The 24,838-nt window shown below is 48.7% G+C and overlaps 1 protein-coding gene across 1 annotated transcript in view; it reads right to left on the bottom strand.

Moving 5' to 3' along the window:
* Nucleotides 1-24,838, bottom strand: part of TMEM8B (transmembrane protein 8B) — a 120,605-nt gene that overhangs the window by 23,329 nt on the left and 72,438 nt on the right. The window contains exons 4-10 of the mRNA XM_069745419.1: nucleotides 20,647-20,918; nucleotides 20,238-20,578; nucleotides 19,731-19,827; nucleotides 17,679-17,802; nucleotides 17,441-17,583; nucleotides 16,572-16,750; nucleotides 16,345-16,491 (exon numbers count right to left, since the gene is read on the bottom strand). Of these exons, the coding sequence (XP_069601520.1) occupies nucleotides 16,345-16,491; nucleotides 16,572-16,750; nucleotides 17,441-17,583; nucleotides 17,679-17,802; nucleotides 19,731-19,827; nucleotides 20,238-20,578; nucleotides 20,647-20,918 (1,303 nt within the window). The remainder of the gene's footprint in view (nucleotides 1-16,344; nucleotides 16,492-16,571; nucleotides 16,751-17,440; nucleotides 17,584-17,678; nucleotides 17,803-19,730; nucleotides 19,828-20,237; nucleotides 20,579-20,646; nucleotides 20,919-24,838) is intronic.

Below are 24,838 nucleotides of genomic sequence, written 5' to 3'. Positions count from 1 at the left end.
GTGCCTCCCACCCATAAATAATAACAACCACAGTGCCTCCCACCCATAAACAATAACAACCACAGTGCCCTACACCCATAAACAACCACAGTGCCTCCCACCCATAAACAATAACAACCACAGTGCCCCACACCCATAAACAATAACAACCACAGTGCCCCACACCCATAAACAATAACAACCACAGTGTCCCACACCCATAAACAATAACAACCACAGTGCCCTCCACCCATAAACAACCACAGTGCCTCCCACCCATAAATAATAACAACCACAGTGCCCTCCACCCATAAATAATAACAACCACAGTGCCTCCCACCCATAAACAATAACAACCACAGTGCCCTCCACCCATAAACAACCACAGTGCCTCCCACCCATAAACAATAACAACCACAGTGCCCCACACCCATAAACAATAACAACCACAGTGCCCTCCACCCATAAACAATAACAACCACAGTGCCTCCCACCCATAAACAATAACAACCACAGTGCCCCACACCCATAAACAATAACAACCACAGTGCCCTCCACCCATAAACAACAACCACAGTGCCTCCCACCCATAAACAATAACAACCACAGTGCCCTCCACCCATAAACAATAACAACCACAGTGCCCTCCACCCATAAACAACAACTACAGTGCCTCCCACCCATAAACAATAACAACCACAGTGCCCTCCACCCATAAACAACAACAACCACAGTGCCCTCCACCCATAAACAACCACAGTGCCTCCCACCCATAAACAATAACAACCACAGTGCCCTCCACCCATAAACAATAACAACCACAGTGCCCTCCACCCATAAACAATAACAGCCACAGTGCCCCAACCCATAAACAATAACAACCACAGTGCCCTCCACCCATAAACAACAACCACAGTGCCCTCCACCCATAAACAATAACAGCCACAGTGCCCCAACCCATAAACAATAACAGCCACAGTGCCCTCCACCCATAAACAACAACCACAGTGCCTCCCACCCATAAACAATAACAACCACAGTGTCCCACACCCATAAACAATAACAGCCACAGTGCCCTCCACCCATAAACAACAACCACAGTGCCTCCCACCCATAAACAATAACAACCACAGTGTCCCACACCCATAAACAATAACAACCAGTGCCCTCCACCCATAAACAACCACAGTGCCTCCCACCCATAAATAATAACAACCACAGTGCCTCCCACCCATAAACAATAACAACCACAGTGCCCTACACCCATAAACAACCACAGTGCCTCCCACCCATAAACAATAACAACCACAGTGCCCCACACCCATAAACAATAACAACCACAGTGCCCTCCACCCATAAACAATAACAACCACAGTGCCTCCCACCCATAAACAATAACAACCACAGTGCCCCACACCCATAAACAATAACAACCACAGTGCCCTCCACCCATAAACAACAACCACAGTGCCTCCCACCCATAAACAATAACAACCACAGTGCCCTCCACCCATAAACAATAACAACCACAGTGCCCTCCACCCATAAACAACAACTACAGTGCCTCCCACCCATAAACAATAACAACCACAGTGCCCTCCACCCATAAACAACAACAACCACAGTGCCCTCCACCCATAAACAACCACAGTGCCTCCCACCCATAAACAATAACAACCACAGTGCCCTCCACCCATAAACAATAACAACCACAGTGCCCTCCACCCATAAACAATAACAACCACAGTGCCCTCCACCCATAAACAACAACTACAGTGCCTCCCACCCATAAACAATAACAACCACAGTGCCCTCCACCCATAAACAATAACAACCACAGTGCCCCAACCCATAAACAATAACAACCACAGTGCCCCAACCCATAAACAATAACAACCACAGTGCCCCAACCCATAAACAACAACCACAGTGCCCCACACCCTTAACCCCTTAGTGACAGAGCCAATTTGGTACTTAATGACCAGGCCAATTTTTACAATTCTGACCACTGTCACTTTATGAGGTTATAACTCTGGAACGCTTCAACGGATCCCACTGATTCTAAGATTGTTTTTTCGTGACATATTGTACTTCATGTTAGTGGTAACATTTCTTCTATATTACTTGCGATTATTTATGAAAAAAACGGAAATATGGCGAAAATTTTTAAAATTTTGCAATTTTCAAACTTTGTATTTTTATGCCCTTAAATCAGAGAAATATATCACAAAGAATAGTTAATAAATAACATTTCCCACATGTCTACTTTACATCAGCACAATTTTGGAAACAAAATTTTTTTTTTGTTAGGGAGTTATAAGGGTTAAAAGTTGACCAGCAATTTCTCATTTTTACAACACCATTTTTTTTAGGGACCACATCACATTTGAAGTCATTTTGAGGGGTCTATATGATAGAAAATAATGAAGTGTGACACGATTCTAAAAACTGCACCCCTCAAGGTGCTCAAAACCACATTCAAGAAGTTTATTAACCCTTTACGTGCTTCACAGGAACTGAAACAATGTGGAAGGAAAAAATGATCATTTAACTTTTTTTTGCAAACATCTTAATTCAGAACCATTTTTTTTATTTTGACATGTGTAAAAACAGAAATGTAACCATAAATTTTGTTATGCAATTTCTCCTTAATACGCCAATACCCCATATGTGGGGGTAAACCACTGTTTGGGCGCACGGCAGAGCTTGGAAGGAAGGAGCGCCGTTTTGAAATGCAGACTTTGATAGAATGGTCTGCGGGCGTTATGTTGCGTTTGCAGAGCCCCTGATGTACCTAACCAGTAGAAACCCTCCACAAGTGACCCCATTTTGGAAACTAGACCCCCCAAGGAACTTATCTAGATGTGTGGTGAGAACTTTGAATGGCCAAGTGCTTCACAGAAGTTTAGAATGCAGAGTCGTGAAAATAGAAAATATTTTTTTTTCCACAAAAAAGATATTGTAGCCCCCAAGTTTTTATTTTCACAAGGGTAACAGGAGAAATTGGACTGCAATAGTTGTTGTCCAATTTACCCCGAGTATGCTGATGCGCCATATGTGGGGGTAAACCACTGTTTGGGCGCACGGCAGAGCTCGGAAGGGAAGGAGCGCCGTTTTGGAATGCAGACTTTGATAGAATGGTCGGTGGGCGTTATGTTGCGATTGCAGAGCCGCTGATGTACCTAAACTGTAGTAACCCCCCACAAGTGACCCCATTTTGGAAACTAGACCCCCCAAGGAACTTATCTAGATGTGTGGTGAGAACTTTGAATGCCCAAGTGCTTCACAGAAGTTTAGAATGCAGAGTCGTAAAAATAGAAAATATTTTTTTTTCCACAAAAAAGATATTGTAGCCCCCAAGTTTTTATTTTCACAAGGGTAACAGGAGAAATTGGACCACTAAAGTTGTTGTTCAATTTATCGCGAGTACGCTGATGCCCCATATGTGGGGGTAAACCACTGTTTGGGCGCACGGCAGAGCTCAGAAGGGAGGGAGCACCATTTGACTTTTTGAGCGCAAAATTGGCTGTCGTGTTTGGAGACCCCCTGATGTACCTAAACAGTGGAAACCCCCCAATTCTAGCTCCAACCCTAACCCCAACACACCCCTAACCCTAATCCCAACCTGATCCATAATCCTAATCACTAACCCTAACCATAATCACAACCCTTACCCCAAAACAACCCTAATGTCAACCCTAACCATAACCCTAATCAAAACCCTAAATCCAACACACCCCTAATCCTAATCTCAACCCTAACCTCAAACCTAACCCTAATCCCAATACACCCCTAATCACAACCCTAACCTTAACCCTAATCCCAAACCTAACCCTAATCCCAAGCGTAACCCTAATGCCAACCCTAACCCTAATACCAACCCTAACCCTAATACCAACCCTAATCCAAACCCTAACCCTAATCCCAACTCTAACCCTAACTTTAGCCCCAACCCTAGCCCTAACTTTAGCCCCAACCCTAACCCTAGCCCTAAGGCTACTTTCACACTTGCGTCGTTTGGCATCCGTCGCAATCCGTCGTTTTGGACAAGAAACGGATCCTGCAAATGTGCCCGCAGGATGCGTTTTTTGCCCATAGACTTGTATTGCCGACGGATCGTGACGGATGGCCACACGTCGCGTCCGTCGTGCACTGGATCAGTGTTTTGGCGGACCGTCGGCACAAAAAACATTCAATGTAACGTTTTTTTGTACGTCGCATCCGCCATTTCTGACCACGCATGCGTGGCCGTAACACCGCCCCCTCCTCCCCAGGACATAGATTGGGCAGCGGATGCGTTGAAAAACTACATCCGCTGCCCACGTTGTGCACAATTTTCACAACGTGCGTCGGTATGTCGGGCCGATGCATTGCGACGGCCCCGTACCGACGTAAGTGTGAAAGAAGCCTAACCCTAAATTTAGCCCCAACCCTAACCCTAAATTTAGCCCCAACCCTAACCCTAAATTTAGCCCCAACCATAACCCTAAATTTAGCCCTAACCCTAGCCCTAACCCTAACCCTAATTTTAGCCCCAACTGCTTTCTCCTGCCGGCCGGCAGACGGAGACAGATGGCGGGCGCACTGCGCATGCGCCCGCCATTTTCTTTTCCCCAGAAGACGCCGGCGGCCAGGAGGAGCAGCAGGAGGACCCAGGGACACCGGTAAGTATAATTGGGTCCCCGAATCCCCCTATTTCTCTGTCCTCTGATGTGCGATCACATCAGAGGACAGAGAATTACACTTTGCTTTTTTTTTTTTTTTTGCGGTCGCCGGTAAACAGTTAATTACCGGCGATCGCAAAGCAGGGGTCGCTAAAACCGACCCCGATCATGCTCTTTGGGGTCTCGGCTACCCCCGGTAGCCGAGACCCCAAAGATTCACCCGGGGCCGGCCGGCGGGCGCACTGCGCATGCGCCAGCCATTTTGAAGATGGCGGCGCCCACCGGGAGCCACGAGGAGCATCGGGTGAGATAGGTGAGTATCGGGGGGCGATCGGGGACCCCTTTTCTCTGTCCTCTGATGTGCGATCACATTGGAGGACAGAGAAATTAAAAAGAAATCGCTTTTTTTTTTTTGCGATCGCCGGTAAACGGTTAATTACCGGCGATCGCAAAAGCGGGGTCGGTAAAAAAAACCCCGAATCATGTTCTCTGGGGTCTCGGCTACCCCCGGCAGCCGAGACCCAGGAGAAAATCTAACTCTGGGGGGCGCTATTTACTTTTTCCACAGCGCCGTTAGTTACAAGGCGTATCGGCGGTCGCTAAGGTCATAAACAACAACCACAGTGCCTCCCACCCATAAATAATAACAACCACAGTGCCCTCCACCCATAAACAACAACCACAGTGCCTCCCACCCATAAACAATAACAACCACAGTGCCCTCCACCCATAAACAACAACCACAGTGCCTCCCACCCATAAACAATAACAACCACAGTGCCCCACACCCATAAACAATAACAACCACAGTGCCCTCCACCCATAAACAACAACCACAGTGCCTCCCACCCATAAATAATAACAACCACAGTGCCCCACACCCATAAACAATAACAACCACAGTGCCCTCCACCCATAAAACAACCACAGTGCCTCCCACCCATAAACAATAACAACCACAGTGCCCTCCACCCATAAACAATAACAACCACAGTGCCCCAACCCATAAACAATAACAACCACAGTGCCCTGCACCCATAAACAATAACAACCACAGTGCCCCAACCCATAAACAATAACAACCACAGTGCCCTCCACCCATAAGCAACAACCACAGTGCCTCCCACCCATAAACAATAACCACAGTGCCCCAACCCATAAACAATAACAACCACAGTGCCCTCCACCCATAAACAATAACAACCACAGTGCCCCAACCCATAAACAACAACCACAGTGCCTCCCACCCATAAACAATAACAACCACAGTGCCCCACACCCATAAACAATAACAACCACAGTGCCCTCCACCCATAAAACAACCACAGTGCCCCACACCCATAAACAATAACAACCACAGTGCCCCACACCCATAAACAATAACAACCACAGTGCCCTCCACCCATAAAACAACCACAGTGCCTCCCACCCATAAACAATAACAACCACAGTGCCCTCCACCCATAAACAATAACAACCACAGTGCCCCAACCCATAAACAATAACAACCACAGTGCCCTCCACCCATAAACAATAACAACCACAGTGCCCCAACCCATAAACAATAACAACCACAGTGCCCTCCACCCATAAGCAACAACCACAGTGCCTCCCACCCATAAACAATAACAACCACAGTGCCCTACACCCATAAACAATAACAACCACAGTGCCCTCCACCCATAAACAATAACCACAGTGCCTCCCACCCATAAACAATAACAACCACAGTGCCCTCCACCCATAAACAATAACAACCACAGTGCCCCACACCCATAAACAATAACAACCACAGTGCCCCACACCCATAAACAAGAACAACCACAGTGCCCTCCACCCATAAACAACCACAGTGCCTCCCACCCATAAACAATAACAACCACAGTACCCTCCACCCATAAACAATAACAACCACAGTGCCCTCCACCCATAAACAACCACAGTGCCTCCCACCCATAAACAATAACAACCACAGTGCCCTCCACCCATAAACAATAACAACCACAGTGCCCCAACCCATAAACAATAACAACCACAGTGCCCCAACCCATAAACAATAACAACCACAGTGCCCCAACCCATAAACAATAACAACCACAGTGCCCTCCTCCCATAAACAATAACAACCACAGTGCGCTCCACCCATAAACAACAACCACAGTGCCTCCCACCCATAAACAATAACAACCACAGTGCCCTCCACCCATAAACAATAACAACCACAGTGCCCTCCACCCATAAACAACCACAGTGCCTCCCACCCATAAACAATAACAACCACAGTACCCTCCACCCATAAACATTAACAACCACAGTGCCCTCCACCCATAAACAACCACAGTGCCTCCCACCCATAAACAATAACAACCACCACAGTGCGCTCCACCCATAAACAACAACCACAGTGCCTCCCACCCATAAACAATAACAACCACAGTGCCCTCCACCCATAAACAATAACAACCACAGTGCCCTCCACCCATAAACAACCACAGTGCCTCCCACCCATAAACAATAACAACCACAGTACCCTCCACCCATAAACATTAACAACCACAGTGCCCTCCACCCATAAACAACCACAGTGCCTCCCACCCATAAACAATAACAACCACCACAGTGCCCTCCACCCATAAACAATAACAACCACAGTGCCCTCCACCCATAAACAATAACAACCACAGTACCCCACACCCATAAACAATAACAACCACAGTGCCCTCCACCCATAAACAACAATCACAGTGCCTCCCACCCATAAACAATAACAACCACAGTGCCCTCCACCCATAAACAATAACAACCACAGTGCCCCACACCCATAAACAATAACAACCACAGTGCCCCACACCCATAAACAATAACAACCACAGTACCCCACACCCATAAACAATAACAACCACAATGCCCTCCACCCATAAACAACAATCACAGTGCCTCCCACCCATAAACAATAACAACCACAGTGCCCCACACCCATAAACAATAACAACCACAGTGCCCCGCACCCATAAACAAGAACAACCACAGTGCCCCACACCCATAAACAAGAACAACCACAGTGCCCTCCACCCATAAACAATAACAACCACAGTGCCCCACACCCATAAACAATAACAACCACAGTGCCCCACACCCATAAACAAGAACAACCACAGTGCCCTCCACCCATAAACAACCACAGTGCCTCCCACCCATAAACAATAACAACCACAGTACCCTCCACCCATAAACAATAACAACCACAGTGCCCTCCACCCATAAACAATAACAGCCACAGTGCCCTCCACCCATAAACAACCACAGTGCCTCCCACCCATAAACAATAACAACCACAGTGCCCTCCACCCATAAACAATAACAACCACAGTGCCCCAACCCATAAACAATAACAACCACAGTGCCCCAACCCATAAACAATAACAACCACAGTGCCCCAACCCATAAACAATAACAACCACAGTGCCCTCCTCCCATAAACAATAACAACCACAGTGCCCTCCACCCATAAACAACAACCACAGTGCCCAACCCATAAACAATAACAACCACAGTACCCTCCACCCATAAACAATAACAACCACAGTGCCCTCCACCCATAAACAACCACAGTGCCTCCCACCCATAAACAATAACAACCACAGTACCCTCCACCCATAAACAATAACAACCACAGTGCCCCACACCCATAAACAATAACAACCACAGTGCGCCAATCCATAAACACTGGTACATGGGTCGTTAATCCTTCCATATGGGACTGGGTTGGGAAGAGACTTGCCCCTTGTCACGATTCCCCTGACCGCTGCCACCAATGGGTCAGGATTCACACCGTGACCGTCACCCCTACGTCACGGATTGAGGTGACTTTAGGCCAACAGACGGCTATCACATGTGCAGGGGGGCTTATCTTAGTTATCCCTCCACTCCACGATGTGATGAAAAACCACACACAGGGCTATTGACCTCTTAGCTTACAGCAGGGGCTTATTCTAGGTATCCCACTGTTTTCTATATACCACGAACTGCAGGGATTTATGTATATCCCGCTTACAGTTCCACTTAACACTTGCAGCTCTCTGGCGCCCCCTTACTCTCAGGTCAGATTAGGTACTGCACCCTGGGTAATTAGTCGCCAGAAAGGCTGCCTGCTATGTACTGGCTATTGGGCACGCTGCAGCGACGCGATAACTACTCCCACTCAGGCAGGAACAATAATTATCAACGCCGCAGTCACTGCAGCATCACTCAACAGTCTGCACACGGTATCGCCGCCACCAGCTTCGATTAAACGGGTCCGAAGCTAACACAACAGTAACAGTAGCGTATTTTCCCTTCAAGAGACTTAGGGTACGGTTTAGAACAGGAGAACGGACTAATATATAATATTATATCCCATAAAAAATTAGGCAGTGCTTTATCAAAAATATTTTATAAAGATGTTATAAATGAGACAATTGCAAATATGTACAAGGGTAATTATGAAATAAACAGGGAGTAAATAAGAAAAGGTAACACTCACATGTTCTCAGTTCAGGTCAGGCAAAACCATGCAGCAGGCAGACCCCCAGATGTCCCAATGCATAGTACAGATCAAGTCCTCAGGCAACAAAACTCCAACTGCTGGCTGGGTTAAGTGTGGGGGCTTATATACTCCAGCCTTGGGGCATCACTAATGATATTCACTGAGGTCTCCGAGATATTTACGTTGTGAGACTCTCAGGACAAAGACATTCCTGACTAAGAAGGGAGGGACCACCGGTGGCTTTGCATGATTGGTCACCTGCAGTGTAAGGCCACACCCTGCTCACACACAGCTTCAGGTTACCCAATGTTTGTCCTAGAGCTGATTGGTTGTATTCAGGAAGGGAAAAAAGAGGGGGGGTTTTACAGCGACCATGTGTTTCACAGCACCATGGTTAGCGGTGCCGAATTCCCTCAGCTATGGTGCTAGAAGGCAGAGAAACTACTACCGATTTTATACATTGTCCTCACACCCCTGTTCTGGTCCCTGTGGGAGAACAGGATAAGTGTGATACTGGGAGCGGAACCCGAAGATTTGAAATCAGGGGTTCCTGCCATAGGGGTCACCAACCTAGGGACAGAGTGTAACCCCAATAGGTTTTCCCTAGAGGTATTGGCAGGAGAGATCAAGGAGACCCCGACAATCCCCGAGCTTGAAGTATTCCATGGTATGTTGGACAGCTTAGCTCCAGGATCCCACCCTGGACCGGGCACGAGTAAGGGTGATAGAAATGGGGTGCCTAGGCAACCGGATGCAGAGGCTGTCTTCCCCCGCATGGCTGTCAACCAGGAGTTGTTATACGGGTTTGATAAAATCTGGGATGAAGTGGCAGAACAGCTGGTGGTACCCCAGTAATACAGTCGGGCAGTGCTAGAGATGGCACACACACATTCTGGGTGAACACTTGGGGGGAAAGAAAACCCAAGAACGAATACTGCAGCTTTTTTTGCCCCTGGGTTTATGCTGAAGTGCAGAGGTATTGTGAGTCATGCCCCGACTGTCAACTCACCACACTCACTGCGAATTTCCGGAGTGAGTGAGCTAGCCCAATGTGCTAATTCTGAAGCCAGATGGGTCATTACGATTTTGTAATGACTTCCGGAAATTGAATGAGGTGTCAAAATTTGACCTCTATACAATGCCCCAGGTGGAAGAGCTAATTGACAGACTGGGGAAAGCCCAGTACTTCACCACACTCGATCTCACCAAAGGTTACTGGCAGGTGCCACTGACAGAATCGACAAAAGAAAAGACCGCCTTTACAACGCCCGAGGGTCTCTATCACTATGTCATCTTGCCTTTTGGATTACACGGCCCTCCAACTACATTTCAGAGGCTGATGGACATAGTGTTAGAGCCTCATCGGAAGTACACGTCGGCGTATATAGATGATATCGTCATCTTCAGTACCGACTGGCATACCCATCTGTTCCAGGTACAAGGAAGTGTTGAATTCTCTCAGAATCATGGGTTTAACAGCGAAAATGTGCGATAGGACTCACGAAAGCCCGGTGCTTAGGGTACGTGATCGGCCGTGTGATTATCAAACCCCAAATAAATAAGATTGAGGCCATCCAAAACTGGCTCAGGCCTGTAAGTACAAAACAGATGAGAGCGTTCCTTGGAATTATTGGGTACTTCTTTACGTTTACACACAATTTTGCTGGGAGATCAGCACCCCTAACTGACCTATTAAAGGGTAAGAAGTCAGTTATGGTCTGGTGGAACCCTCGAGCGGAGAAAGCATTCCAGTCCCTTTAGTCGGCATTGTGTGGACAGCCGGTCCTCATAAGCCCCAACTTCAGGAAAATCTTTATCGTGCAAACATATGCCTGAGAGGTAGGCTTAGGAGCGGTGCTGTCGCAAGAGGTTACATAGTTACATAGTTATTAAGGTTGAAGGAAGACTATATGTCCATCTAGTTCAACCCATAGCCTAACCTAACATGCCCTAACATGTTGATCCAGAGGAAGGCAAAAAAAACCCATGTGCAAAGAGTAAGCTCCACATTGGGGAAAAAAATTCCTTCCCGACTCCACATACGGCAATCAGACTAGTTCCCTGGATCAACGCCCTATCAAGGAATCTAGTGTATATACCCTGTATCATTATACTTTTCCAGAAAGGTATCCAGTCCCCTCTTAAATTTAAGTAACGAATCACTCATTACAACATCACATGGCAGAGAGTTCCATAGTCTCACTGCTCTTACAGTAAAGAATCCGTGTCTGTTATTATGCTTAAACCTTTTTTCCTCCAACCGCAGAGGATGCCCCCTTGTCCCTGTTTCAGGTCTATGATTAAAAAGATCATCAGAAAGGTCTTTGTACTGTCCCCTCATATATTTATACATTAAAATGAGATCACCCCTTAGTCTTCGTTTTTCCAAACTAAATAGCCCCAAGTGTAATAACCTATCTTGGTATTGCAGACCCCCCAGTCCTCTAATAACCTTGGTCGCTCTTCTCTGCACCCGCTCCAGTTCAGCTCTGTCTTTCTTATACACCGGAGACCAGAACTGCGCACAGTATTCTAAGTGTGGTCGAACTAGTGACTTGTATAGAGGTAAAATTATATTCTCCTCATGAGCATCTATGCCTCTTTTAATGCATCCCATTATTTTATTTGCCTTTGTAGCAGCTGCCTGACACTGGCCACTGAACATGAGTTTGTCATCCACCCATACACCCAGGTCTTTTTCATTGACGGTTTTGCCCAGAGATTTAGAATTAAGCACATAATTATACATCTTATTACTTCTACCCAAGTGCATGACCTTACATTTATCCCCATTAAAGCTCATTTGCCATTTATCAGCCCAAGCTTCTAGTTTACATAAATCATCCTGTAATATAAAATTGTCCTCCTCTGTATTGATTACCCTGCAGAGTTTAGTGTCATCTGCAAATATTGAAATTCTACTCTGAATGCCCCCTACAAGGTCATTAATAAATATGTTAAAAAGAAGAGGGCCCAATACTGACCCCTGTGGTACCCCACTGCTAACCGCTACCCAGTCCGAGTGTGCTCCATTAATAACCACCCTTTGTTTCCTATCCCTGAGCCAGCTCTCAACCCACTTGCACATATTTTCCCCTATCCCCATTATTCTCATTTTATGTATCAACCTTTTGTGTGGCACCGTATCAAAAGCTTTTGAAAAGTCCATATACACTACATCCACTGGGTTCCCTTGGTCCAATCCGGAACTTACCTCTTCATAGAAACTGATCAAATTAGTCTGACATGAACGGTCCCTAGTAAACCCGTGCTGATACTGGGTCATGAGGTTATTCCTCTTCAGATACTCCAGTATAGCATCCCTTAGAATGCCCTCCAGGATTTTACCCACAGTAGAGGTTAAGCTTACTGGCCTATAGTTTCCGAGTTCAGTTTTTGTTCCCTTTTTGAATACTGGCACCACATTTGCTATACGCCAGTCCTGTGGCACAAACCCTGTTATTATGGAGTCTTTAAAGATTAAAAATAATGGTCTATCAATGACTGTACTTAATTCCTGCAGTACTCGAGGGTGTATCCCATCCGGGCCCGGAGATTTGTCAATTTTAGTGATTTTTAGACGCCGCCGCACTTCCTGCTGGGTTAAGCAGGTGACATTTAATTGGGAATTTTTATCACTAGACATTTTGTCTGCCATGGGATTTTCTTGTGTAAATACTGATGAAAAAAAGTCATTTAGCATATTGGCTTTTTCCTCATCCTCATCCACCATCTCACCCAGACTATTTTTAAGGGGCCAACACTATCATTTTTTAGTTTCTTACTATTTATGTAGTTAAAGAATATTTTAGGATTATTTTTACTCTCTCTGGCAATGAGTCTCTCTGTCTCAATCTTTGCTGCCTTGATTTGCTTTTTACAGAATTTATTTAATTTTCTGTATTTATTTAATGCCTCCTCACTACCTACTTCCTTTAATTCTCTATATTCTTTCTTTTTGTCCCTTATTGCGCCCCTTACAGCTCTATTTAGCCATATTGATTTCCTCCTATTTCTAATATGTTTATTCCCATACGGTATATACTGTGCACAGGTCCTATCCAGGATGCTAATAAACGTCTCCCATTTTCTCTGTGTATTTTTGTGTCTCAGGATATCGTCCCAGTTAATTGCACCAAGATCCTCTCTCATCCGTTGGAAATTTGACCTCCTGAAGTTTAGTGTCCTTGTAACCCCTCTACTACACATCTTTTTAAAGGATACATGAAAACTTATTATTTTGTGATCGCTATTTCCCAAGTAACCCCCAACCCTTATATTTGATATGCGGTCTGGCCTGTTGGTTAATATTAGGTCTAGCAGTGCCCCCCTTCTTGTTGGGTCCTGAACCAGTTGTGAAAGGTAATTGTCTCTCATAATTGTCAAAAACCGATTACCTTTGCTGGAACTGCAGGTTTCTGTTCCCCAATCTATTTCAGGGTAGTTGAAGTCCCCCATAATAATGACTTCTCCTTGAGTCGCAGCTTCATCTATTTGCTTTACTAGGATATTCTCCATTGCTTCCATTATTTTTGGAGATTTATAACAAACCCCTATCAGTAATTTATTATTTTTTCCCCCTCCCCTTATCTCCACCCACAAGGATTCTACATTTTCATTAGATTCACCTATATTATCGCGCAGGATGGGTTTTAAGGACGATTTTACATATAGACACACCCCACCCCCTCGCTTATCTGTACGGTCATTTCTGAACAGGCTATAGCCTTGCAAGTTAACATCCCAGTCATGGCTCTCATCCAGCCACGTTTCAGATATCCCCACCATGTCATCATTATGCTCCAACAACATTAGTTCTAATTCGTCCATTTTGTTGGCGAGGCTTCTGGCATTAGTATACATGCACTTTATGTTCCTCTCTGTACTTCTATTTCTTAAATTATTAACTGTTCTGACCCCACCCCCCATGCCACCGCCACCCCCAACTTCCTTATTTGTGCCCAGGTCTCTGTCTGCACTATCTTCCCCTCCTATAAAATGAATACCCTTCCCCCAATTCCTAGTTTAAACACTCCTCCAACCTTCTAGCCATTTTCTCCCCCAGCACAGCTGCACCCTCCCCATTGAGGTGCAGCCCGTCCCTAGCGTAGAGCCTGTAGCCAACTGAGAAGTCGGCCCAGTTCTGCAGGAACCCAAACCCCTCTTTCCTACACCAATTCTTGAGCCACTTATTAACCTCCCTAATCTCCCGTTGCCTCTCTGGCGTGGCACGTGGTACAGGTAGTATTTCGGAAAATACCACGTTGGAGGTCCTTGCTTTCAGCTTGCAGCCTAATTCCCTGAAATCATCTTTAAGGACCTTCCACCTACCTCTAACTTTGTCATTAGTGCCAATGTGCACCATGACCGCTGGGTCCTCACCAGCCCCTCCCAATAATCTGTCCACCCGATCAGCGATGTGTCGGACTCGAGCGCCAGGTAGGCAGCACACCGTTCGACGATCCCTGTCTTTGTGACAGATTGCCCTATCTGTTCCCCTAATAATTGAGTCGCCCACTACCAGCACCTGTCTGGCCTGCCCTGCTCTCCTATTTCCCTCCTTACTGGAGCAGTCACTCCTCCGGCTTTCAGAGGACATGCCTGGCTGCAGCAGTGCTACCCCTGTACTGGCACCCCCCTCATCTGCCAACTTAGCAAACTTATTGGGGTGTTCCAGATCAGGACTAGCCTCCCTGGCACTCTTCCCTCTACCCCGCTTCCTAACTGTCACCCAGCTTGCTACTTCACTGTCCTGCAGCTCCATCCCACCATCCCCCCCCTCATCTGTCCCATTGAGCGTCTGCTCCGTGAGCAGAAGACTCCTCTCCATGTTGTCTATGGATCTCAGTGTTGCCAGCTGCACATTTAGAGTCAAAATCTGGGTTTCCAAATGCACAACGTGCTCACATCTCGCACAGCAGTATGCACCCTCGATCGGCTGCTCAAGGACTGCATACATGTGGCAAGATGTGCACTGGATGGCATTAACAATCGTGGAGCACATTTCCTAATGGGGATTGCACCAGACAGAACAGTTCAATAAAAAAAATAAATAAATACAAAGTATTAATAAAAATCAGACAGCAATTCAGTAATTCCTCCCCTGAAAACTCCCTGACTCCAAAGTCACTGAATCACAAGTCACACTTACCGCCGTCCACACTTACGCTTAGGTGAATGGGGATGAAGATCCAGTCATCTACTTGAGCTGGAAACTGACCCCAGCTGAGAAAAATTTTAGCGTAGAGGAGGAGACCTTGTCGATTAAGTGGGCTTTGGAGTCTCTACGCTACTTTTTACTCGGGCGTTAGTTTTGTTTGCTAACGGACCATTCACCCCTCGTCTGGATGAATAATGCAAAGAAGAGCAATGGACAGGTCACCAGATGGTTCCTGTCTCTACAAAATTTTAGTTTTTCGGTGGAACATCGGGCAGGAAAGTCGCAGGGAAATGCGGATGCCCTGTCACGGGCCCCCTGTAAGGTGCCAAATGTTCAACCTCACAAGTTTGAACAGAGGGGAGGATATGTGAGGCAGTGAGTGGGATCATACGCGAGGGAAGGTATGCATCCCCCAGAATGCGCATAGAAATGTATTGAGGCCGGCTGAAGTGCAGAAAAAAGTAAGTTTGGTCTTGGACAAGCTATTTGCCCAAGGAAGATTTAAGAAAACCTGGTATGGGATTTTATTTTTGGAGTGAACTACAGGATGGTAGTGGCGCGGTTTGCTCCCTCCAGCCAGGTCTTATACGTGGCCCATGGTCACAGATTCCATTTAAAAACCCTGCAGCAAAGGGTTGGGAGTGTCAGTGTTGGTTTGCAAACTGTAAAGCAAGTGACTCCGCAACATACGTCTTATGTGTGCAGTCAACACAGAGCCAAGGGAAGGGTATGCCTGGCGCCCCCTCAGCATGACACGGTGGTGCAGTCGTCCACGGCAACCGGTCTCGGAAACGGACTGTTTTGATGCCCCGGATGCGATCCAGAGGATACCGTTTGCTTTTCATTTGTGAGTTTTTGGACATTAAAGACATTTTGCTTTGAACTAAACTGGGTCATTACCGCACTGTGTGAACACCGTCGCACTACAACACACGTATGCACACACCCTACATACGGGTGCACAAACATATGCTCATTCCCTACATACGGGTGCACACACATACACAGCTCATTACCTGTTTGATGATTGGTTGTAGCCGCGCCATGCTGATGACCGTCACCCACACAGACATGAGGGAACCGAGGAAATCACAGAATTGCAGCACGTCATACTCCATTATACAGAAGACAACGATGCCCGGCTGGTCACAAGCGTGATAGAACTGCAAGAGAGGAAGAGGATGATGGCGGTGACCATACTGCTCAGGGGACACTGGAGCTGTAACCATTGTCTAATACCCACTGTGGAAAAGAACATGGTGAAAATGTAGACGGAGGCTTCCAGGAGGTAACGACCACGCAGGGCGATGAGAACGGGCGGGAGGAACATCAGGTTACTGAGGCAGAGGAGCAGTGTGGACAGAAGCTGGAAGCCATAAGTGAAGGCTTGAGAGTTATCTGTGCAGCCCCAGCCATTCCAACCTGCGATACACAATGAGGGAGTCACTGCCTGCACCCCCAACCCGACCCCCAGACCGCCCGCGTCCACAGGCCCCCAGACTGCCGGCTTGCTCCTCTGAGACCAGCCCATAGACTGACTGTGCCTGTGGTTACCCCAGACTCACAGACCGCCTGCGGGACCCTAAATCCACAGACCACCCACAGTCCCCACAGACCGCTCATGGTCCCCCAGACCCACATGCCGCCCGCAATCCCCACAGGTCACCCGAGGACCAAAAGACCGCCCATGGTCCTACAGACCACCTGCGGTCCCCCGGACCCACAGGTCACCTATGTTCTCAGGCCCACAGACCGCCTGCTGTCCCCAGAGACCGCCTGTGTTCCCAGGCCAACAGACCGCCCGCTGTCCCCACAGATCGCCCGCAGTCCCTCAGACCCACAGACCACCCGCAGTCTCCACAGACCGCCCACGGTCCCCCGGACCTACTGACCGCGGTCCCTCTGACCCCTGCTGTCCCCCAGACTCACAGACCGCATGCGTTCCCTAGCCCACAGACCACCTGCATTCCCCGGGCCACAGACCGCCCGAATCCCCCGGCCCCCAGACTTCCCGCATCCCACAGAGTGCCTGCATCCAGCAACCCCACACACTAGTCTTGACATCATCACTTCTCTGTGACATCACAACCTCCTGGTTTAACCAACTTTTACCTGCTCGACACTCGCAGGCAGCGAACAGGTAGTTGTTGGTGCGCAGCAGTTTGCACTGTCCGTAGGGGCCACATTCACTGATACACGGAGACAGGAAGGTGCGAAGGCTGAGCTCAGCACTGATGTTACCGCACTGTCGCCACCTACCAAAACAGGAAAGGTCCACCATGAGAGTCAGAATCACACAGGGGAGCAGTCCATGATGAGCGTTACAATCATGCATGTCCGGAGTCCTCACCCATGCTCGGAGCTGCAGAGGGAGTGTAGGCTCAGGTACCAGGTGCCGGTCTGGGGGTACGGGATTCGCAAGCGGCTGATGCCATTTGTTGTGTTTACCGATAAGGAAAAGCCAGAGAGTGAAGCTAAAGAGAAAAGCATCACATGGATATGAGAGCAGCTCCTAGCATGAGCAGGAGCACAGGAGAAGGGCAAGGATCCGAGGACAAAGGTGAGATCCAGCAGGGACCCGAGAAGCAGGGCGAGGACTCAAGGATAAAGGTGAGATCCAGCAGGAACTCGAGGAGCAGGACAGGGACCAGAGGACAAAGGTGAGATCCAGCAGGAACTCGAGGAGCAGGACAGGGACCAGAGGACAAAGGTGAAATCCAGTAGGGACCCGATGACAAAGGATGAGATCCAGCAGTGACCCAAGGAGAAGGACGGGAACCAGCAAAGCTCAGAGGAGGAGGGTGAAAGCCAGTTGAACACAGATGAGAAGGACTGACTCAGGGACCATAGGGAGAGGATTGGAACCAGTAAGGACCAGAGGAAGAAGAAGGGAACCAGCGGGAAAGAGAGAATTAGGAGGAAGGGAACCAGTGGGGATGAAAAAAGGAGGAAGGGAACCAGCAGGGACCAGAAGAGGAGATAAAAGGGAACCAGAGGAGGAGGAAGGGAACCAGCAGGGGAGCAGAAGAGGAGGAGGGTGAAAGCCAGCTGAGCACAGAGGAGAAGGACTGAATCGGGGACCATAGGGAGAGGACGGGAACCAGAAGAAGAGGAAGGGAACCAGTGGGGACCAGAGGAGGAGATAAAAGGGAACCCGAGGAGGAGGAGGAAGGGAACCAGCAGGGGAGCAGAAGAGGAGGAGGAAGTGAACCAGAGGAGGAAGAGGAAGGGAACCATTGGGGATGATAGAAAGAGGAGGAAGGGAACCAGAGGAGGAAAGGAACCATTGGGGACCAGAGGAGGAGGAGGAAAGGAACCAGGGGGGATAAGAGAGGGAGGAGGAAGGAAAACAGAGGAGGAGGAGGAAGGGAACCAGAGGAGGAGGAAGAAGGGAACCAGTGGGGACCAGAGGAGGATGAGAGTCAGCATGGAACTAAGGTGAAAGATGGGAACTAGTGGGGACCCCAGGAGGAGGGTCAGAATCCCAGGAAGTGTAGGAACCAGCAGGGACCCGATTAGAGGACGGGAACCAGCAGGAACCTCAAGTAAATGACCCCAGGAGGAGGGCGGGAACAAGCAGGAAACCTTTGAGGAAGGAAGGAACAAGTAAGGAACCCAAGAGGAGAATGGGAAATGGCGGGAACCTGAAAGGGAGGGGGGAAACAGCAGGAAACCAAGGAGGAGGGCAGAAATTAGCAGGAGCCCAGAAAGGAGAGCAGAAACCAGAGGAGGCCCAAGAGGAAAGGTGGGAACAAGCGGACACCCAAGGAGGAGGGCAGGAATGAGCGGGGACCCAAAGAATATGGCGGGAACCAGCAGAGATCTGAGGAGGAGGGCAAGAAACAGCGTGGACTGGGGAGGAGGGCAAGAACTAGCAGGGACCCGAGGAGGCGGCCAGGAAGCAGAAGAGGGCAGGAAACTTATGTGAAAGGTGGGATCCCGATGAGGAAAGTAGGAACCCAAAAACAAGGGCAGGTATCAGAGAGAACAGAGGAGGCAAGAGCCAGCGAAGAGCAGAAACCACTGGGGATCTGATAAGGTGGATAGCAACCAGCTGAGAGCATTGGAAGAGGTCTAAACCAGAAGAGGAGGCAGGTACTAGCGGAGATCCGAGGAGGGCGAGAACCAAAAGGCGACACGAAGAGGGGGCTGGAACCCGAGGGCGAGAACCAGTGGAATCCCCAGGACGAGTGCAGATACCACCAGAGACCCCAAGAGGAGGGCAGGAACTAGAGAATGAGCGCGGGAACCAGTGGAGACCTAAGGAGGGGGCGGGAACCAGCAGTAATCCTAGGGACAGCAGGAATCAGCAGTACAAAGTTAGGGTTCCTATTTTCATTCTTCCTGTGGTCTTGATACTAGATAGACGGTTGCAGGCTGTCTAGCCATTGTGTTGACTGACCTGATTTGCAGTTGATTGACAAGTAATCTCCAGAAATCAGTGGGACTCCATGGTTCAGACACCCAAAAATGGTCATATTCTCACCTTGAGCCGACGTCTACAAGACAAGAGAGTTGGAATCCACCAAACACAACAATCTCAAACAACCAGAGAAGAACCCCATAATCTCAACAATCCTGGCTCAGTGTTCCTGCTATCCCAAGTATGGCCCATTCATTTCCTCGCCCCGTCCATTCTTGTTTCTCTCACATTCCTCCCATCGTCCCTCCCCTATAACTTTCATTGCTTTTTCCCATTACTTGTCCCTCCCACATAACTACACCTACCCCCTTCTCTCCCCCATTTCTTTTCTCACCCATCCCTTATTCCTTACACAAAACCCTATTCCTCTCCTAATTCTTTCCGTGCCCTCCTGCATTTTGTTTGCTTCCTTTTTTTAATCTTGCCCTTCTCCCATTCTCATCACATCTTGCCCCATTCCATACCCCTTCCCCATCCCTTACTCACGACATTGAGACGCAGCTCCATATTCAGCACCCCACCACTGTCCAGGACTGGCAGCAGATTAATACTAAACACTGCCGGCCGATCGGGTGGAACGGCCACATTGGGCCCAAAAAAGATGTAGAAGTGAACGGAGAAAGTGTCCAGCTCATTCCTCAAGGTGGGGCGCACTGGCCAGCAGGAGCGCAGGGGGACGGGGTCAGCCCAGGACATGTTGACTGCCGAGAGAGAGAAGCCAGGGGCAGGGAGGCCATCTAGTGAGGACAGCCCACCCGCAGCACCAAAAGACTGCGGCATGTTCAGAGAAGAGCCGGAGGAACGAGACAGCCCGGGCCGAGAGCAGTCTAGAAAGAGACGACATGAATGTGAGACAGCCCGATCCAACCCACATCGCAAAGAATACCGTACCCACCTTGTAGCTGTGCAGTCAGCTGGAAGTAAACGGCAGCAGCAGAGAGGGCCGCCCGCTCCACCAGCACGTAATACCAGTGCTGCCACAAGGGCAAAGCCACCAGCAGCTGACATGGCATGAGGCCCGAGCACTCCTGGCTGGAGGAGTTATGTAAAGGGGGAGCCTTGGAGCGGAGCTTCAGGAGAAGGGGGCAGCTCTCAACGGATCGCTGACCAATGTGGCAACTGAGAAGCTGGACCCGCAGCCCAGAGGTAAACTGAGGAACGAAGACCCTGGAAAAAAAGCCACGTATAATTACCCCACCATATACATGCTATATGTGCGTGTGTGTATGTATATATATATATATATATATATATATATAAATAAAGAGAAGGAAGAAGAGGGACGAAGGAAGAGGAGGGAGGGAGGAAGAGAGGAAGAGTAGAGAAGGAGGGAGGACAAAAAGGGAAAGGAGAAAGTAGAGAGGGGAAGGGAGGAGAGAAGAGGGAGGAGAGAGGGTGTGGAGTTGAGTAGGAGAGTGAGGAGGAGAGAGGGGAGGAAACAGAGAGAGGGAGGAGAGAGATTGAGGGAGGAGAGAGATTGAGGGAGGAGAGGGGGAGAAAAGAGCGAGATTAGAGGAGGAGAGAAGGATGAAGTGTTAGGGCACACGGGATGCGAGTGTTCTCATCTTAATAGTCTGCTGCCAAATTGAATGTATGTTTATGGCCGGAGAAATCAGAGTACAAATGCAAGCAATCGTGTCTCAAATTATTTCTGATTTATTGCCTGGCGAATACAGCTCTTTTATAAGAAAAATCAGGTGGTCTTAGTACATTACATCATGGGTTTTTCCAATTTAATAATTATCACAAGTCACTATTGATCTATGTTATAATCTTTATTACTATAGGACCATAATTCTAATTATTATTGCTTTTAGTCTGTCTCTGCACAGTTATCACCCTAATGGCCTGCTTTAGGTCAGGCTGACAAAAGGGGGAGGGAAGAAAGAGCTGGAGGGAGTAGAGGGATAGAGGGGGAGGGAGGAAAAGGAGGGAGGAAAAGGAAAGCGGGAGGGGGAAAAAGGAGAGAGGAGGAAGGAAGAAGAGGGAGTGAGGGAGGAAGCGGAGAGAGAGGAAAAAAAGGAGAGAGGGGAATAGGAGGGAGGAAGAGGAGAGAGGGAAAGATGGAGGAAGGATGAGAGGGAGGGAGGAAGAGGAGGAAGAGCTGAAAGGGAGGGAGGAAGAGGAGAGAGAGGGATGAAAGAGGGAGGAGAGGAAGAGGGAGCAAGAGGAGAGGGGGAAAAAGGGAGGAAGAGGAGAGAGGGCGAAAGGGAGGAAGAGGAGAGAGGGAGGGAGGAAAAGGAGACAGGGAAGAAAAGGAGGCAGGGAGGAAAAGGAAACGGAGGAAAAGGAGACAGGGGAGGAGGGAGAGAGGAACAAGAGGAAGGGAAGCAGGGAGGGGGAGAGGAAGGAGGGTTGAGAGATAGAAGGGATACAAGAGAGGTAAGTTTGAGGGAGAGGGGAGAGGGAGGAAGGAGAGAGAGGGGAAGGATGAGGGGAGGGATGGGAGAGGGGTGAGGGAGGAGAGGGAGAGAAAAGAGAGGGAGAGATTAGAAAAGGAGATAAGAGGAAGGAAGAGGAGGGAGTGGGGAAAGGAGAGGAGGGAGTGGTGGAGGAAGAGGAGAGAGGGAGGGAGAAAAAGGAGAGAGAGGGAAAGAGGGAGGAAGAAGAGAGGGAAAGAGAGATAAAGAGAGGGAAAGAGGAGAGAGGGAAAGATGGAGGGAGGAAGAGAGAGGAAAAGATGAAGGAAAGGTGAGATGAAGAGCAGGGAGGGAGGAAGAGGAGAGGGATAGCTGACGGAGGGAGGGAGTCAGGAGAGAGGGAGGAAGTGGAGAGAGGGAAACGGAGGAAGAGGAGAGGGAGGGAGGAAGGGGAGAGAGGGAGGGAGGAAGAGGAGACAGAGGAAAAGGAGACAGGGAGGAAAAGGAGATAGGGAGGAAGAAAAGAGTGGGAGGGAGGGAGGAGAGAGGGAGACAGGAGAGGGAGGAGATAGAGAAAAGAAGGAAGAAGAGAGAGAGAGGAAGGAGGGAGGAGAGATTGAGGAGATAAAGATACAGGGAGGAGAGAGAGGGAGAGATGAGAGAGGAAGGGATAAGAGAGAGAGGGGAGATGGAGGGAGGAAGTAGAGAGGGAGGAAGGAGAGGGGGATGAGAGGGGGGTGAGGGATGGAGAAGGGAGAGGGGGGAGAGGGAGAGAGGGAGGGTATAGGGAGAAGAGAGGGAGGGAGGACAGAGGGAGGAATAAGAGAGAGACGGGAGAGGGAGGAAGGAGAGGAAGGAAGGAGAGAGGGAGGGAGGAAGAAGGGAGGGGAGGGAGGAAAAAGAGAGGGAGGGAGGGAGGATGGAGAAAGGGAGGGGGGAGGAAGGAGAGGGGACAGGGAGGGTGAAGGGAGAGGGAGGGAGAAAAGAGAGAGGAAGGAAGGAGAGAGGGATGAAGGAGAGAGGGAGGAAGGAGAGAGGGAGGGAAGGAGGAAGTAAGGAGGAAGAAGGAAAATCTTCCCAATAAGAAGTTATTTATATTATCAACAAAATGATTTAAAAAAGACATGCGCCTGATGATGGAGGCGACGAGCAGTCAACAGATACTGATGATGGAGACGACGAGCAGTCACCAGATACTGATGATGGAGGAGACGGGCGGTCTCCAGATACTGATGATGGAGGTGACAGGCGGTCACCAGATACTGATGATGGAGGAGACGGGCGGTCACCAGATACTGATGATGGAAGCGACAGGCGGTCACCAGATACTGATGATGGAGGTGATGGGCGGTCACCAGATACTGATGATGGAGGTGACGGGCGGTCACCAGATACTGATGATGGAGGTGATGGGCGGTCACCAGATACTGATGATGGAGGTGATGGGCGGTCACCAGATACTGATGATAGAGGAGACGGGCGGTCACCAGATACTGATGATGGAAGCGACAGGCGGTAACCAGATATTGATGATGGAAGCGAAGGATGGTCACCAGATACTGAAGATGGAGGTGACAATTTTTTCCTTATCACTGCACAGCACTGTTTATACAGGACTAGAGAGAGGGGACGGAGTACGGGCAAAGTGGCCACAATCCAAACACCTGTCACACATCCACTGCATACAAAGCCACCACATTCATCACACACCCACCACTGACCCTGACACATCAAACACCAGTGACTGACCCAGAGCCATTACACACTCCTGCGACACCCATCACTAACCCTAAACCATCGACCACCCATCACTGACCCCAAACCATCACACACCCATCACTGACCCTGACCTTTCACACATCCATCACTTATCCTGTCCTGTCACACACCCATCACTGACCCGTCAAAAACCCATCACTGACCCTGACCTTTCACACATCCATCACTGACCCTGACCTGTCACACACGCATCACTGACCCGTCACACACCCATCACTGACCCTGTCCTGTTACACACCCATCACTTACCCTGACCTGAGAATGTCTTGTTGTCCCAATTGCACTTCTGGAACTTTCCACTGCATTTCCTGTTACAAAAGCAAAGCCCTATGGCAGGCACATGCCTGTGGGTGATGGCAGCACCCCTTTGCCTGAGGAAAAAATAGCTTTTTTCCTTCTCACTCTGCCTGTGTGTGTAATCCTATACCCCTTCCCCCTTCCTTCAGGAATGTTAATTAGCAGAGTTCAGCTCTTTTGTTTGCAGCCATGTGCTTCCTGATTTGTGTGAGTTTTTCATGATGAATAATTCGACCCCAGGTGGTGACAGAGATATACAAGTTACATATTCCGGATGTCCACCGAGAAATCTATAACTCACTGAAATCACTAGGATCTAAAACAACGAAATGCAAGGAGCGAAATTCTCCGTAAGCATGTCATGTATCTACACCGAGTTTATACTTAAAAGAACCCCCCTGACGTGGTGAACATCCTGATCATAGTGTCGTTCTCATACGAGGTTCATACAGCGAGTTATGTATAGAAATGGTTTGTCATAATTCTAAGAAAAGGGAGTATTCAGCCTCTGAGTGAGGTCACCACAGGGGGAGTGCCTTGGTTTTAGGCTGGGAGATAAGTGAGTGAGACAGCAGTCTTCACGTGTCTTTTGTCCAGGGTCTAGCTGTGAGACAGGGATGTAATGCATCTTGATGTGTCCCCTGAGCACAT

This window comes from Ranitomeya imitator, chromosome 1 (genome assembly GCF_032444005.1).
Source record: "Ranitomeya imitator isolate aRanImi1 chromosome 1, aRanImi1.pri, whole genome shotgun sequence".
Classification (NCBI taxonomy): Eukaryota; Metazoa; Chordata; class Amphibia; order Anura; family Dendrobatidae; genus Ranitomeya; species Ranitomeya imitator.
This window is presented reverse-complemented; position numbering and strand designations above follow the sequence as displayed.